The sequence below is a fragment of the Amphiura filiformis genome, chromosome 3 (assembly GCF_039555335.1).
Source record: "Amphiura filiformis chromosome 3, Afil_fr2py, whole genome shotgun sequence".
Classification (NCBI taxonomy): domain Eukaryota; kingdom Metazoa; phylum Echinodermata; class Ophiuroidea; order Amphilepidida; family Amphiuridae; genus Amphiura; species Amphiura filiformis.
In genome coordinates, this window is record NC_092630.1 from 28061765 (window position 1) to 28079137 (window position 17373).

The 17373-nt window shown below is 36.7% G+C and overlaps 1 protein-coding gene across 6 annotated transcripts in view; it reads left to right on the top strand.

Annotated features, from left to right (window-relative positions):
• Positions 1 to 17373, top strand: part of LOC140148305 (transcription factor AP-2-alpha-like) — a 183351-nt gene that overhangs the window by 137653 nt on the left and 28325 nt on the right. For all 6 annotated transcript variants that reach the window (XM_072170207.1, XM_072170203.1, XM_072170209.1 and 3 more), the window contains one exon: positions 3358 to 3559. In XM_072170207.1, the coding sequence (XP_072026308.1) occupies positions 3358 to 3559 (202 nt within the window). The remainder of the gene's footprint in view (positions 1 to 3357; positions 3560 to 17373) is intronic.

Consider the following 17373-nt stretch of genomic DNA (forward strand, 5'->3'; position numbering starts at 1 on the left):
CTAATTCTATACCGGATTTAGTGTGGTGTAAAAAAATGGTTCAAATTGACAATCGTGTTTTGGAGTACTTTATGCAATATAAATAACTTGGGATGTCAAGTCGATTTGACATTTTGATTGGTATGTAATTGGGTGAACTTGAACTTATTTCGAATGACACAAACCCACCTAGACACACCCCTACCTAACTTCAGAGAGACACACTCCACACCCACCCCACACGTGCAAACATTGCAAATAAATAAAGCACATGTGTAACCAAATTTGTTCAAAGTCATCATAAAAGGTGTGGCAGAGGGTGGGTGTGCACACGAAAGCGTGCAGCGGCTTGTTTGAATCCTCCTGACCAAATATTGTCTGAATGAGATTCGACAAGGGAATAACCAAGCATATAGAGAGCCATTTACATTTTTAAATGGTTTCCTTTCGGTTTCTACGTCAAATTTACACGATATCGATTTCACCCACCATGTGCTCGTACTATATGTATGACCAAAATATGACAAAACGAAATTGTCTTCCCTCCCTCTCCAGCTCGTTCTTCTTGTTTATCCTATAGTGGATGTGCTTCGACCATGATGTTATACTTTGGTTCTATCAAACGAATTTGCCATGGACGTATCAAATTTAGCGTAATTAATAAGGTAGCACGGCGAGGTGATAACACCATGCAATCTTTCTCTTGTACAAGAGTACAAATTGCGACGAGCACCGCTGCTCAAATTGATTTCAGACCTCAACGCCTTTATTCTTCACCTTGCTGGGTTATAAGAATATGGACATAATGATAGCTCGTATAATATAATGACTGAGCTTGATCAGTGCGGAACACTGGTTCTTTTTTTCCAGCACTATTACTAGACTGTACCTTAGTGGAGATATATTAAGGTAAATGCAATATCCTCACAACCACTATAAAGTTGAACTGAAAGTGGTATACTTCGTCTCGGTATTTAGTGCCAAATTCTACGAGTTGCTTTGTATTAAGAAGCCCTTATTTGTCATACGAAGTTGGTGAATCACATCAATGCCATCAATGTCTTCTCTTAAATGCTCAAATTTGAAACTATTGACCAGATAATAATAAATAAAACATGTAACTTGGCAACACTGAACTGAATACTTTGAGTATTCAATGTGTCGAGCGAACGAGTCTGCCAAATTCACTGTACACCATGTACGTACACACATAACCTGCCTGACAGCATTGAAAATATACGTCTATAGAAAAAGGCAATTGAAAAGGCTTCATTCACTAAAAATATTCAATTTCTTTATTAAATTTACCCCTTTTCCCTTAACAATGACCAAACTACGAGTGTGTCAATTCAGACTCGAGTAAATAAAAGGAAATTATAATATTTCAGTACAATGGTAGTTAGTTAACATGTCTACATGCTAAAACGTTCCACAATGTTGTTAAAGTTCGTCACATTGGCATGAAACTAGTATTGATTGGTCACAGTATGATCATTCTATTTATAAAATCAAAGAGATTGAAATTATATTCAAAAACCAAACTAAATTAACACATGTATGGCATACAGATACATTATGTTTACTAAAATATTTTCAATAACCTGCCACCATTATCTAACAATATTGAAATAAAAGCTTCGGTATTTGTACGACAAAAGCACAAGGAGACATTTGCCCTCGATATTGTTACCGACAAGAAATCAGGGAGTATAAAAAAAAAGCTGCAGATTTTTTTGTGAAAGGCCAAGTTGGAAATAATTAAAAGAAAACAAATCAAGTAACCAAAACTTAACCGAAGCACCTGTCATTATGGCTTGGAGCGTAATGTATCTTAAGAATTGCCACAAGGAACGATGTACTACATACGGGGACGAATGTAGGTAAATCTACTTCCACGTCTGGCGCGCTTTTTTCTCATGTTTTAACATTATTTTTTATCATTTTTTTCATCAAAATGCCTTGAGGAGATTATGTAAACCCAATATCTTTGAATCCCAAAATACTAACTACACATGGTTAAATATGACTTAAGCTTCATTTACTATCAAATTCAACTCGGTGGTTATTAAAATAAAGCTTTAGTACGGCTGTTAAGCATTGAGAGTTAAGCTTATTATCACATACACCTGAACATACTTAAGAACATTTTGTATACTGCAAACAAATCGAGCCAATAAAACTTACGCTACCTTTGTGATGATACTAAAAACAAAGAAGTTTTAAGATTTATATTTAACTGATTTAAGTCAAAATGTTTACTGTGAAATGACTATAGCACCTTCCATGCACACAATTCTCTAAAGTTACAATTTTAAAGGCATTTGCACTGTATTCACATACAACGTAGTAGCCCAGGAGAATTTATGTTCCGAGATCGCGGGTCAGACACGGAATTAGTATAAAAGCTAGTTGTGTCGTACTTCGGATTTGTCCAGTTCGTATTTCAAGTTTCGTCCCTTGGTGAAGGATCTAGTCTTGTTTAAATTGGGTCAAAATGGTCGGAGTCATCTAGCCACTATTTCAATTCAAAGTTCAATGTCTCAGGTTGAAAAAAAAACCTGCTAACGTGTCATTCAAACTGTGTGTCTTGCAGTAAGATTAAATGTTAAAGCTAGGAGATTAATCGGACGATTACTATACAATTATACAAGCCCCTTTGTATTTGGAGTACATTTGGAAGTACAGGTGACGAAAACAGGAAGCCAAAGCTGTATTTAACGTTTACTTCATGTCACTTTTTTCCAACATCAAATAAAAAATTTGGCGAAATTCTATTACAGATAAATGACCATGGACTTGGAACTAAATATGGTATTTAAATGGTTCTCCATTTTTGTTTCTGCTTTTCCATTTCGGGACCATATCAAAATAGCTTTAGAAACGTCACAGCAAAATGTAATATCTTGCATGGTTAACCGCGCTAAGCCTCCGTTTTGAGTTGCCACTACTTCATCTTCGTCAAGCACCATCCATATGCAGAGACCATGAATCCTAAATCTTCCACCTTTTACGAAATCTAAACACTTTGTTGCAAGAAACAAAGAAGTAAACACTTCTTACAGTGTAATCCAATATTCGTCACTTAGCCGTACCTTTGATCCTAAATTCTCCTTTGCTCGCTTTTGCATGCTTAACATTTTGCATGGCCACCGTGAACACATAAGAGCCAATTACTTCTTAGTACGACTTAGAAGAACTTAGATTTGTCTTTAACACTGGACGTTATCTTCGGGTAATGGAGTACCACTGCACATAAGCTGAAATCCTTTTCTCATCCATGAACTTGCATTTTAGTGTGCTATCCAGTGCCATCGATCTTACCATTTTGAAATTAATGCTATTAATGTTTAAATCTTATTCTTCATTCTTGTATTTCAGCTGGTATAAGGAAGACTGAAAATGGAAAAGACGCGCTGGTGTCAAATGTTACTTCGCCAAATGATGTGTTCTGTTCCGTCCCCGGTCGCTTATCTCTTCTCAGCTCGACATCAAAATACAAGGTGACAGTGGCTGAGGTCCAGCGAAGGCTTTCGCCTCCAGAATGTCTGAATGCCTCATTGTTGGGCGGTGTTCTTAGGAGGTAAGTCCATATTTTTGCTGCATTTGTTTACAATTTCAATGTTCAGGAAATTGTTTCCAAAAGCAGAGTACATTCAGTAATATTTTTTGTAATTTGAAACTGTAAATACCTGCCATTCTTCAATTTTGAAAGTCGCGGCTTAATAATTGATACAATTTCAAATACTCAACTAAATTTAATTTAAATAACACATTACATTATTTAGATACCACCTTGAAAATATCTCGAGTACCTGGCAAAAGTTTTATTGTGTGCATTAAAGGGACACTTTGTTGATGCATTTTGGAAACCTATTCACAGATAATTTGTATCGTCTTTGTTCCATGAATTAAAATCCACGTGACAAAGAAAGGTTAATCGTGGGTTAAGGCAATCAAAGTGATACTAAAATAAGTAGGTTGGGATACACGAATTAATAATAGTTCCCATTATCAAGGTTACCATTAATTAGCTACCATTAGTTATCGAGATGCAAAAATTCATGTCTAAAAGTCATTACCCGAATCAACCATGAACAGATATACTAATTTGAATTGAGTTATATCTGTAGAGCTATAGAAACCGTTTGTCTTAATTAATGTTCAATCAATTGATCTACCACATTAGCAATCATTACCAATACATCATTTCGTTCCATGACATTGTTCAAATTGCAATTTGCGACATAAACAAAGAGTTGATTCTATACCGATATATAAAAACACATATAAATATATAATAATTGGTTTACGCATTCATTCACCCACTTTAGACCACGAACTATTCACTAAGCCTCAAGCATTTTAGGTTATTGTTTTCATAGAAATAGGTTAGCGATGCGTCTTCATTTTAAGATGAGCACGTTACTACTATAGTTGACAAAATGGCGCGTATTACTTTAACAACATGGCGCGTCAAGTGTGTCCGATCCAGGCAAATAGAGTGAATACGCCAGAGGTAAAATTTGCGCGATGGACCCTATCCACGAATGCGTATGCCTCCGTAAAAAAGGCAAGTCACACTTTTCTATGATCATGGTGACTTCCCACCAACTCGCAACATTCCTTTTTACATATTTAATATGTAATATGTGACATGTGTTCTATTCTGAAGATTGCAGTCTTATTCAACAAAGTTACTATTCAAACGTCAAGTGTGATTCTACGATGCATAAATCAAATACCATTTATTGTAAATAAGTTAACAATCCCAGTAAAATAGTACTAAAAAGTTTGTGTGTACTTGTTGGTAATGAGATGTCGCGTAATGAATAATGTCGTTAAGGTCTGATAATTTCCCTCCGTTTTTGGTTCGAGGCGCTATGAAAAGAGTTGCATTATTACTATTTTGTTATTACCTTTTTTGTTGTATTGTGGTTTCTTTTCAACCAAAAGAACCTTTCACATCGGTATTTTTGTGAAAGAACTGTTAATAATATAGCGATTTTTATATCACTTTTTTTACTACAAAATAATTTGACATGTTGAAAAGACAAACCTAAACTGTGGCATAGGGTAAAAGTGCATGTACAATGGCCCATCGTCAGGGTATGTTACCAATCAAGGTCTGTAGATTTTAACTGACTTATCTCGTATCTGCTAAGGTATTGCAATATTTAGTATTGCATGATGATGTGAAATGTTGAGCTTTTGTTCTATTGTATTTGAACATTACATATTCCATTGTTTGATGACACCTGTATCCCTGTTGTTCTTGTATCGTGCATCTCATTTGGAATAGACACACATACAAGTCAATGGTTAGTTCGATTGGTAACTCAAGCACGTTTCCTTACTGTGTATTAGTTGACGGTCTGTTTATATCTTGCTGAGGTTAGAATGTCTCTTTGGTCAACGACATCCAGTAAGGACGTATCTATGCCCTGCAGTGAATCTCTACCTATGCTGTTTACTTTCTAAATATTTAGCGTCTTTCCTTGGCGTGTCAAACATCGACATCTTCCATTCGCACCTTAGCGAAGTCCCAACTTGCTACTTCTAGGATCTCGCGTATCATCGTTTTTAGTAGTTGATGTCGTGGCAGCTAGCTAAGGCGAGTGATATAGGTTTCCTGAAATCGTGTTAGTTCTAGCCCTATGTTAGCCTGTGGCCATACCTGATGGATTTGCTGATGCTTCATCCACTGACATCACTTGTGTATAACTAATAAGTAAATCATCAGTTGGGAGGAGCAATAAAATTGGCTTTGTTGAGATATGGAATTGAGAAAGATGTCCGACCTCAGGAATAAAACAATCAGACCCAGAATCCAGATACTGTATTTTGTCTAATGTTTTCCACATGAACTTTTTTGACAAGTCTGCAAATTTCAATTTTCATGTACTAGATGTAGTAACCTATGAATTGTGTAACTAGGTCAGTACTATGTCATAAAGATTACAATGCAAAGAAAGTCATAGATATAAGGGCCTACAGTTTTTGACCTATTATTATATTATGTTGCCAGCAGGTTTAGACATAAATGAATTGGTTAAATCAACTAGGCTAGACTTTTAATGACAGTAACTATGGCAAATAATTTATAAGTTGCTTTATATTTTTTCACAAATCCTAAATTTTTCTATAGGTCTTTATTTATTTGCACAACAAAACAAAAGTAAATTTCAACAATTCATCTTGGTACGCTCGTAATATCTTTTTTTCTCGCCATTCATCACACGGAAATAACACTAGCATTATTGACCCAAAACGACCTGTGAAAGCAAAGGATTCTGGGAACGAGCGATATGGCGCCAGTGCAACACGGTCAAAGGCGAGCCGCTATGGAAGTATGAAGGAGATGGCAGTGATATACATAGACCTGATGTCTGATGTTATCTAGCTCCTCCTTCGCTTCTTTTTTCTTTCTTTCTCATGGTGATATTTGTTCACAGAATCCATAAGAACACGAGGAGAGTATTTTCCTGTTCGGAACTAAGTACATCTATTTTATTTTTGGTGCAATTTCAATCCTCTAACCTTTTTGGTAATGATGAGCTTGATGAGTGGGTTGAAATTGATCGTGGCTTGAACATAGTTGGTAGTTGCACCTGTATGTCGTGTGCCAATTACCTTCTTTTGTGGCAGGGCTTTTGTGCATACTATATACTAGGTCATGGAATTGGATCAAATTCATAAAAAGATATAGATAAATGGCAAAATTTTAACTAATTTGAATCAATTATCAATATTTTTAGATTTAAAAATATTTTAGAAATATTTGTTTTTTTAGCCAACATGGTCTATTATTACGATTGCTGATTGTTACAGCAGAAACAAAGATTATATTATCTATCAATTATTATATCAAATTTTGTTTTAATGTTTGAAAACTTAAAATGATTCACTGATTTAGTTGAACTTGATTGCCTTCCAATGCATTTTGCTCAGATACAAATGATTGTACGGATTGTGAATGATCCCTTTGCTTTGTTACGGATGTTTTATTTCTTTTGTTACGAACTGACAATTACTAGCAAGGGCAGATGCGCACCAAATACAATACTGTTGTCAAAATACAAAAGGGTTATACCATGTGAGATGTATTTGAATAACGAACAGCCTAATTTATCACATGACTGCAGATTTGTTAACTATGAACCTAATTCATGATCTTTATCATAATTATTGTTCACCAAAGTTTTATAAGAACTATTAAATTAGTTGGGTCTTTCAGTTTATTATCGTTATGTTGATCAAAATAGAATCGGTTGCCATGACTACTAATGTTAACTACCGAATTGATTGGCAATTTAATGATCCTAAAAAGTTGCTTAATATGCATATTCAATAAATTAACAATCCCGAGTTAACAATACCAAATAAAGTTTACTATATAGTCCATCAACCATTGTCAATACGATGTACATATTGGTCAATAATTAAGATACACCATGGTGGATCTAATGATGTAATGTTGCCCTGATTAGCCAACAAAAAGCTCTGTTATCATTCCGTTTATCATTACCTTTCCCTATATACCTCGTGCCTGCCTGTCAACATAGTCTAGACGGAGAGATGGTCCAAGTTTTCATCACAATTACGACATAAATCTAACAAGTAGTTTCCGACAAGGTGCTTTACACGTCATTGTCATAATATATCAAGGGATATTTCTATTATGATATTGGGTGTCTGTCAGGATTGTCAACTTGTTAATCAAATGACGGTCTTGGTCATTTGAGTTGTAAATACTGAGTTCATTATCATGATTATAGGACACATTAAATGATGCGAATATGTTGTCTTCAAGTTCAATATAAGAGCTTTCTACATTGCTTTTACGGTAATTGTTAGTTAAAAGGTCCTGCATATTAAACGTTCCTGAAGAGCTTGAAAGAGTATGATATCAACATGATCAAAAGGGAAAGCTGCATAGCCTGTTAGTAGTAGTATTTTGTTTGTCCATCACAAGTGACAAGTCCTTTTACCGTCTCAGCTTTCAGACTTGTGTCCGGTCAAACCGGACATACCATGGTGTAGTCCAGTCATAACTTTAGGTCGACTAAGGTCATTGTCTTAGGTGACACTATTAAGCGGTGTTGCTCATCTGGTGACACCTTATAAGATTTCTTCATCATACATTTTACTTTCATTTGATGGGCATCGTATTTCATTTTATTTCTGTAATGTGGTCGTCGTGTTGATTGTGATATTAACGCAAATGCATCATTTTTTCAAAACCATCCACCCAAAATAGCTGTTCTCGATAAATCCTCTTTGCAAAAGGTGTAATTTAGGTAATGTAACTCTTACCATTGTCTTGACGTCTTTGTCTCTTGCCAAGGAAAACAACGGTCTCTTCCGTTCTTTCCATCCTCTGAAAATATCAAAGGCAGAAAAAAAATCGAATATCAGAGAGGCAGAGAGATTGTTTTCTGAAATAAAAAAAGAGTGATTACTTAGTGTGCTTTCATTGACAAAGGTACGGTAACCACTCCATTATACAGGTGGTATGACCAGATGGAAGCGCGGAAATCTATCCGGTCTGTAGTGTATAAGATTCCGCTTCTATGAAGTACTGATTTTAATCAAACTTGTTTCTACGCACCTGCTTAAAGAAGGGCATTATTCACATTATATTCTGATCTGCTTCTACATTATATAACAAAATTGTGTGTTTTGTTAACCAAGTCGTGATTTTAAACTCGCGGATATCAATTTGATGTACTGACTTATGCATTACCGATGTAAACTTGTAGGACTTACGCAAGTGACTTACTGCGTAATTCAATTTCTTCGTAATGTAGGACTTACGAAGTGACCTTACGCAATTCATTTTCTTCGTAAGGTACGGCTGGACTGCAATAATATAATACAAAACAGCACAGAAACAGTAAAATAAGCCTACTTCGGTGCTACATTTGTCACCAAGACTATATTAATGCTAGCTATAATTCCAACCTATAGTAATATGATCAAATCAAAACTTCCAAAGCGTAAAATTGTATTTCGAAAAAAAAGCACGCTTAAAACTTCTTAGAAAATGTCATAAATAGCCTGAAAACATTTTCGTCTTTTCTTTGCATTAAGACAATAGGTATAATAAGCATAATAAGCGACGTTACAATCCCTGTAAGTAAATTGCTACAGGTTTTTGCCTCCTGGCAGCCACTTAATTGTTGTAGGGTCATCAAGGATGACACCTAGTAATTGCTTTACACGTGCTTTTAGTTGTCTGCCTGGATAAATCCCAGCTAAAACGATTAATTGTGTAAATGGTACCAGGGATACAAACCCGTGTACCATTTGTTAAAAACAATATCATCTAACAACTCCCCTAATATCGAGACCGTGTGAAATCGCTATAGCTCCCGGTTTTTCCTAGCCTGTGGCATCGTTCCTTGGGTGATGTACCGGCAATAAAGCCATTGGCGGAGAGTTGTCACCGAAGGCATGTATGGAAGGAAATGTTTTAAGGCGTGAACACGGGCAAAAAGTGCCGAATTGCTCCCGGCAACTACATCTATTTTAAAAGGGGGAACCAGAAAGGTCTGTTGAAAAATATATGAAGGAAAGAAGAAAGTGGTTTTTGTTGCAAAAAGCATAAAAGGTTTCATCATTTTTTAAAACAACTGCTGAATCCATTGATAGATAACCGGTGCATCGACCGTAGAAAGGACGGTATATACTAAAGGCACTCAATTTCAAATACAATGTAATGCAATGTATAATGTGCATAATAGAAAGTCTCACGAAAAGATGTGTGTCTCTCGCTGTGATGTTGTCATTGTTTTAACCTATGATGTTATTTAAGACATCACGTAGAATGAGGGCTGTGTTTGTACATTAAAAACAGTGTATAGAACATCCATTACCACAGGATGATGCTAACCTAGTTCATGAAATGTTTCAGTAACAATTTTTTTGCACAATTTTCCATACAATTTACAACAGCACCGACTGATGATGGCATATCATATTTTGCCCGTAGGTATCAAAGTCATGCCGCGAGAAACAAACGAATTAGTTGTTTCGGGGAACAAACTATGAAATTTATCCATGATTTTTCGTTAATTTAATCAAAGTTTGCAGTGATGTCTCACACCTGGATCTGAACCTGAACTTTTTCAATCACGCATCACAGATAAGAGATGACATAGGATCACGGGTTAATGAATGTTGAATAAGATCCTAGCATATGCTTGCACGAGACATTGTGAACGTTTGAGGTATGTTATCTTATTTAATTATTACAAGTAATACCGTTTCAAAGAAAAAATAAAATGTAATAGTATATGGTTGCCTGTGACACACCACTATCAAGAGGTTGGGTCAGATAGATGAACTCTTTGCTTGTGCAAAGATCTTCCATATGTATCTCAGGCTCCTCGGCGCCTTTCACCGTTTGAATTTGCTCCAGTTCTATCTCTCAACACTGGCCGTGAAAAACACGACCATCTTGTGTTTACATCCATGTAAAGGGTTACGGTATTTACACCATTGAGATTTTTTTTTTGTGCAAGAAAAGCAGCGGTAGAATATGATCTCATGGGTATAACTCGTTACCCCCTTCCCACAAGATAAGAGAGGAAAATTAATGGTCTCCCAAAGCGCGGTAAATTGTTCTTGTTACATGAAGCAGACGACAACGAGCCACGTTCCTTGTCTTGTTGTAAGACGTCCTAATATAAGGTTTCTGATTGGATTTGATAGAATTGATACATACATCAAGTGAACACGATTAGTAATGATCAGACTGTGTCTACTGTTATAGGAAACATATTTTACGCTCTACTGATTGATACCAAATCATAATTACCTTCATTACTCAACCTAATTGTTCCTGCAAGTTTCAGTAAGATAAATAATAGCCTATTTTTCTGGAAGAATGAATCCTTGGAAGATTATTTGTCACCAAATTTATGCCATAAACATGATAAACGGATGAACAAATTTGTTGTTGTGATTTATCTGGATTCAATTGAAGAAACAGAAATTTGTCGGTAAGGTATATTATGTAGTCTGTACGTCTCGTTTTGCGCGCATCCATGACGATAAAGGTCGTGGTGATTTTCTGGTAAAGATAGCAAAATCTCACGGGGATCGCTTTTTTTTGTATCATTATCATGGAAAACAGAACTTCATGTGAAAGGTGGTAGCTCACCTGTAACGAATACAGGACACACACGCACCCCACCCTGCAAACGCACCCCCCACCCACCCCCCCCACACCCCATGCACATCAACACATCAGCATCATACATATATATCAGTGACAGGTAGCGCCAGTAAATATTCATAATTTGAGATGTTTATGCGAGTGACAGGTAAAGTCGTGTTGAATACTTGGCCCTCAGGCAAATTCTCCCAAAGATGCTTTTGGCAAATGCATTTTGTTAATGCTTCTAATGTCTTTACCGTTTTATAGAAAATCTAAAGTATAATCAGAAGGAAATGATCATAATATCTAAACAGAATTTACATTTAATTCCACATTCGTTAACTGAAAAAAAAATCAGTTAGATAAAAACAGACTTCAAAATAGGGATCTTCTGATGAAAAAATATATGCGGATGTACACTATCTTAATCTTGATGTTTTTCATCATCTTTTACGCATTCAAGTAAATTTACATCGATGAAATTTCGCATTACTGAAACATTTATGAAACCCAGAGGCAAAATATGCTCTGAATATTGTTTAATATTAATATGGAACGCCCTTCTGGATGATTACTGAGAATAATCCGACAAGATACGCATCCTTGTCTGTTCTGGTATCTCTAAAACATATAAAGTCTGGTTCATGCGATTTAAGATCAAACATTCTGTTCTAACTAAATCCAAGTTCTTGATGTGATAGCCGAAAACTATTGTACATCATGATAGTTTGAGTTTAGCTTGAACCAAGGGGTGGTATCAATATTGAAATAACCAAAGATAAAAAGGCTATTGATGTGATTGTATTCTTGTTGGGTCACTGGAGGTACTTCATTTGGGCACAGGGTCACATATCTATACTCTTAATTGCTTTGATGATCAAAATGTGGGAACAACACATTCAGTTTGCGGCATACATAGCAAAATACTATAACTGTGGCATGACATTTATTACGTGAGTCCATCTTAACATCACGCAACGCAATGATGCCATAGTCGGTCGATCCATCATCATCAGTTATCGTCCAACTTATTTGTCTCCTAAATGTCTCAAATGACTTGAACTGTGCTGCAATGTCATCTAACTTTATGCCAATGACTGACAATGGTTTGAAATTGAAAGTATTGGTCGTAGTAAAAGTACCTGGAAATGATACATAGATAGCTCAATGGTTAGCCAAAAGGATTGTTGATCAATATACATATTTTGATCGACGTCATAATCATCACCATCATCATCTTCATCATCACCATTAGTTCGTTCAGTCCCCTTCCTTGTTTTTGGATATTGAATACCATACATCATGATAATGACCATTATCACTGACTTCATTACTGTCAAAGGTGGACAACTGATATCTAATTATAATTCCTATATCTAGTCTTAGAATGATTTGACTTCATTTATGACACCTACCTGACCTACTGACGTGCACAGGTCAGGCCAAGTTGGTTAGACCTTCTCTCTGATTACCCGTTTAATTTTCATGGATTGTAATCAATGTTGTGGTTTCCCTTCCCATTTGATACCTGATGGCAGGGAAATCTTGATGTATTTCGCCTTCAGGGTGTCATGGGAGAGCAAGATCGCTAGCTTTACCTCGGCAATTATAATAGTTTAACTCAACGAATAGACTCTTGCATCTCTCTTGATATTACACATACCACACATTTCTACGTGAAGTTATGGCAGAGTTTGATGACAGTTTGGGACCCTTAGGGTACAACTGGAGGTCCTAGGTTACACCAGAGAGGAGAACGGTGCATAGTCCACTCCTATGTGATCACTTTGACCATGACAGAGCAGGAGCATCATTGCTTCACCACAGCCCTTTGCCTCCAGCATCACAGCTGACCTCACGCCGGGACAGCACACCCTCGAGCAAGGGTTCCCTTCGTCAAGATACTATGTTTGGAAAATTTGTGTGCCTAATATACCATCAGAATGGCGGTACATGCCTCTATCATCATAAGCAAGGAATGGGCTGGGGTTACAAGAGTCGGGGTCGTTGACACCACAGTCAACATTAGGCCATCACTGGTCATTCCCCTGATTGTATATAGCCGGACACGAAAGCAATACTAGCCCCTTCTCTCAATGACATTATGGCCCTGTTAATTCTTACACCATAACCGTCGACAATATGTTCCTTCCTTAACCCGCAATTACCTGAATTACACCACACCTGGACCAAGGGTGGTCAAATCAGGATGATTGAGTGGGTACAAGACACAAGACACAAATAGCCCGTCTTTCCAGCTTTAAATTAATCAATAACCAGAAAACTAAACACCCGGACAATTGGGTGTCACAAACTATTTGTACTAACATGTCTGGCACAACCGCTGGCAATAAAAAAGTCTTATGAAACAATGTCATTTCCTTCCACCAAGTTTCCCCCTTCTCTCAACCAAGATGAACTTCCCACTTGTTAAGACACACCGTACCAATCGAATTAGTTACCACCGTTATTATTAGTGGATTTGGACGGTTAATAATGACTTAATATTTGGCATAAGAGTCTTTTGGCTTAAAAATCGGCAAAGAGATTAAATCGAGATTGGTTGGACCTGAGAATTTAATACGAACTGTCATCTTCAACGGTCAGTATTGAAGTCCTCAACAGATTTGATGGGCTCATCAAATGACCAGTGGACGGTTGTGAAGTGGATAGGTTTTCAGTCATATACATAATGGTGTTATTTCGTTTTCCCAACTAAATACGGCATCATTGTTTTAGCACCAAAGAATTAGTCTTTTCATTAGAGTGCAGTGCCAGTAAGGATATCGATGTTGTTATCGGACTGTGCCTTTATATTTATGAAATTATAGGTTAATTTTCGCATTGGCAACCACTATAACAAAAGTGTGTGCAATCCGTTTTCGCATGGACTGTTCCCATACACAAGAATGACCTAACTAATGCTAATATTTGAACACTTGAATATTTGTTTTTCTAGTTCTCTTCATTCTCTTTACATTTTCAACATCAGTTAGCACGTCTTCCCTCAAGTACCATCTATCTTCTGTCTGAATCAGTAGTATTTGTCATCCGCCTTGTCCCCATTATAGTTGGCCACAAAAGTACACTACGACAGAAAGCTCTGGAGTCAGTACTCCTAAGCTTGACAAAGTATCCCTCATAAATCTTTCAAAGTGTTTTCCTGTTGGATAACAACAATTATATTCCCCATTAACATCAATCCATTCGCGACAAAGGCCAAACCTTTTGCTTTGCCGAATTTCAATACTTCAAATAGCCGTCACTGGGGTACGTGTATCATAGTATGACCAAACGCGCAAATATTCCACGAAAAAAGTGATCTCTAAAACAGTTGGGAGAAAATTTGAAGACCATATTGATATTTCATTTCTTTAAAATAGGCTAATCGGGTAATACAGATCTTGTGCGTTGCTGCATGCTAGAACCTCTTCAAATAATGTCCCGATAAGGTCAATAGCCTGCCCACTCTGCTTGTAAGACAATTTGGGGATTTTCCGGCCTACCTTCTAATCGCCCAGCCCCTCCAGGCATTAGGTTACGCTCTTAGACTGCCTTTAATTGCGTAAGCTAATTGATGAAATATCCACGCGCTGCCTTTTGACTGTTTGGCGGACCTTCCCGATTTTTAAGCCTTTATTGTGATACCTGGTATTACCATAGTCTATAGGATTTGATGTGCATGTGTCCCAATAAGAAGTGATGCTTCAAGAACTCGGGCAAAGCTTCACTACTTCACTTTCAGTACTTCACAAGCAGAAAAAACAGGATTCCATTTAGCACATCGAATTGCTCGTCACTATTCAGCCATCTTTAAGAGCTACTTTGTAATAACAAAAGGAGGATGTTGGTAAGCTCTTGCAAATCCATATAAATTTAACATTCAGTGACAACATTTTACTTCAGGACATGTTACATTTGTAACAAAAAATGTTCCAGCATTATGCATTGATACAAAAATCTTAACTTCAAAGAATTTTTAAATACACCTGCGGGTCTTTCTTCATATCCGCGTATTAGCTGAATCGACATATATAAAACATAAAGAACATGAACCACAACATACTCATGATGATGTTACGGAAGGCAGCCAGGTAACAAGGTGAAGCTAATACTTATTAATAATTGAGGATGTTCAAAGAATGAAGAAAAAAGTGTACAGTGAGACTGTTTAATAATCAGCTTACATACTATTATGGCCTAGTTTCTTAGGTGTCAATTCGTGTTACAGAAAGCTTTTCAACAACGCTAGGTAGGAAATTGGAATTTCCCAGACATTGCTTTCTCGCGTATTTCTATACATGCCGGTAGACAAACCTAGCAAGCATCATCATGATGTACATGTTAAACCGCTGTACTGTCATGTCGTGGCTGGCACACCGCAATTGACGGTAGAGTTATGATCAGGGATATATGATTGATAAAACTAAAAAGACAAGTCCTTATGTAGAGAAAACAATAGTCTGTACACGTAAAATTCCTAACCAATCTGGTTGGATGTTCTCTGATTTGGCAGGTGTATAAGAAAACAAATAAACTCTGCTTACTTTTGCAACGAAATTCGTTTGCGCTAGGTTCGTATCATAAAACCAATGGCATCCGCGGAAGCCTAGTATGCCTGGGGCGACATCACTGCATACACAGCGGGGAACTCTGCGCTATGACCTCAGATAACCCTGGACCAAGCTTCGCTAGAGCTGACTCGCAGTGTAGAGTGAGGACGACGCGTAAACCTACCCTTTCAAAAAGAAAGTTTCATTTATTTTTGAAAGTAGAATATTTCATCTTTGAAATATATAAAAGCAAACCGACTTTTACTTTGCATTGCAAAGCTAAACCACAAAGCATGAAACAGTGAAATTAATTTCATTGATTCAAGTACAATACAATCTAACAAATTAGGTCGCCATTGTTGGTTTGTAAATAGCATATTTTCCGACGTGGTATAGAATTTCATCAAGATATGGAATAAATTTGATTATATCTGGTCATTTATGATATATATATGCACCACTTTGTTCTCCTTTTTGATAATAAAGTTTCCAAATCTCAAAAGTATAAACGTATGAATCATGTTGATGCACACCGTGATGCTAAGTTCAATCTTACTATGTTGTATTAGCCTAATAATAAACAGTAAACACACACGCGTAACATTGTGTCCTGCTATTGTGCATATACGAAAAGGTTATTGAAGCCTTCGTATATGAGTACGGATTGCACTGCTAGATGCCTTTAGGGCGTTTTTTACTGTCCTTTACATGCAACGGACGACTTCATGTTCACAATCGCTAGGAGAATTCCGTCACAACGCTATGTCCGTAATATACCACCTAATATAGTGACTACTAATACATTCCTCGTCCCAAAGCGGGTTACATACTCCAAATTACTATACTTAGATGTCCCTTAAGATCCGCTAAATTGTAGCATTTTTACGTTAACAAGGAAAGAATTTCCCAAAGCGTCTGAATTTAGCAGGTAATCAGCACATTATTTAGTGGAAGATATGTCTATATGAACCTCATCTGTTTTATTGCGGTGAAATGTCTTGCTTAATTTACTCGAATTAGGCTTGTTATAAAACAACACAAATAGTAAAGATACTCAACATTATCAAATTTCTATTGACAAAACAATGAAAAATGAGAAGTGTTACTAGTTTAAGACTTAAAGATGGTACAAGCTCATTAATCTCTTGTTGCCAAAAAACTGTGATGCGGTCGTCACCCCGCGTACTTATAATGCCCGCATGTGGCGTATGATCATCATGATGTCCGCATTCCACCCCGACCACCACCGTCATCGACAAAAATAGTTCCATGATATCGGTTGAAGTAACACTACATAAACCTCTCTTAAAGAAGCACTTTCTTATTTTTATGACAACATAGTGTATAATTATGAAGTATCCTAGTTTTATAATTCTATTAAATTATGATGTCAAAGAATAGTATGTTTCTACAGCAGCATCTTTATTCTAGAAACACTGATGTGTATGCGACTCAGGTGTGGAGTTACGGTCGGCGAGAAATTACTCCTCAGGCTAAAGATGACGTATTCCTTCTAGAACTTGGCCCCCATGCCCCGCCAAAACTAATTAGCAAGCCACTGCCATCCACTCAATGCATTTTCAGCTACATAATCGTATCACACGTGCACAAGTTATAAGACCACTATCAAAGATTCTGTTTTGTTGTAATATTTTTTTTAACCCGGAGGGATAAAGGAGA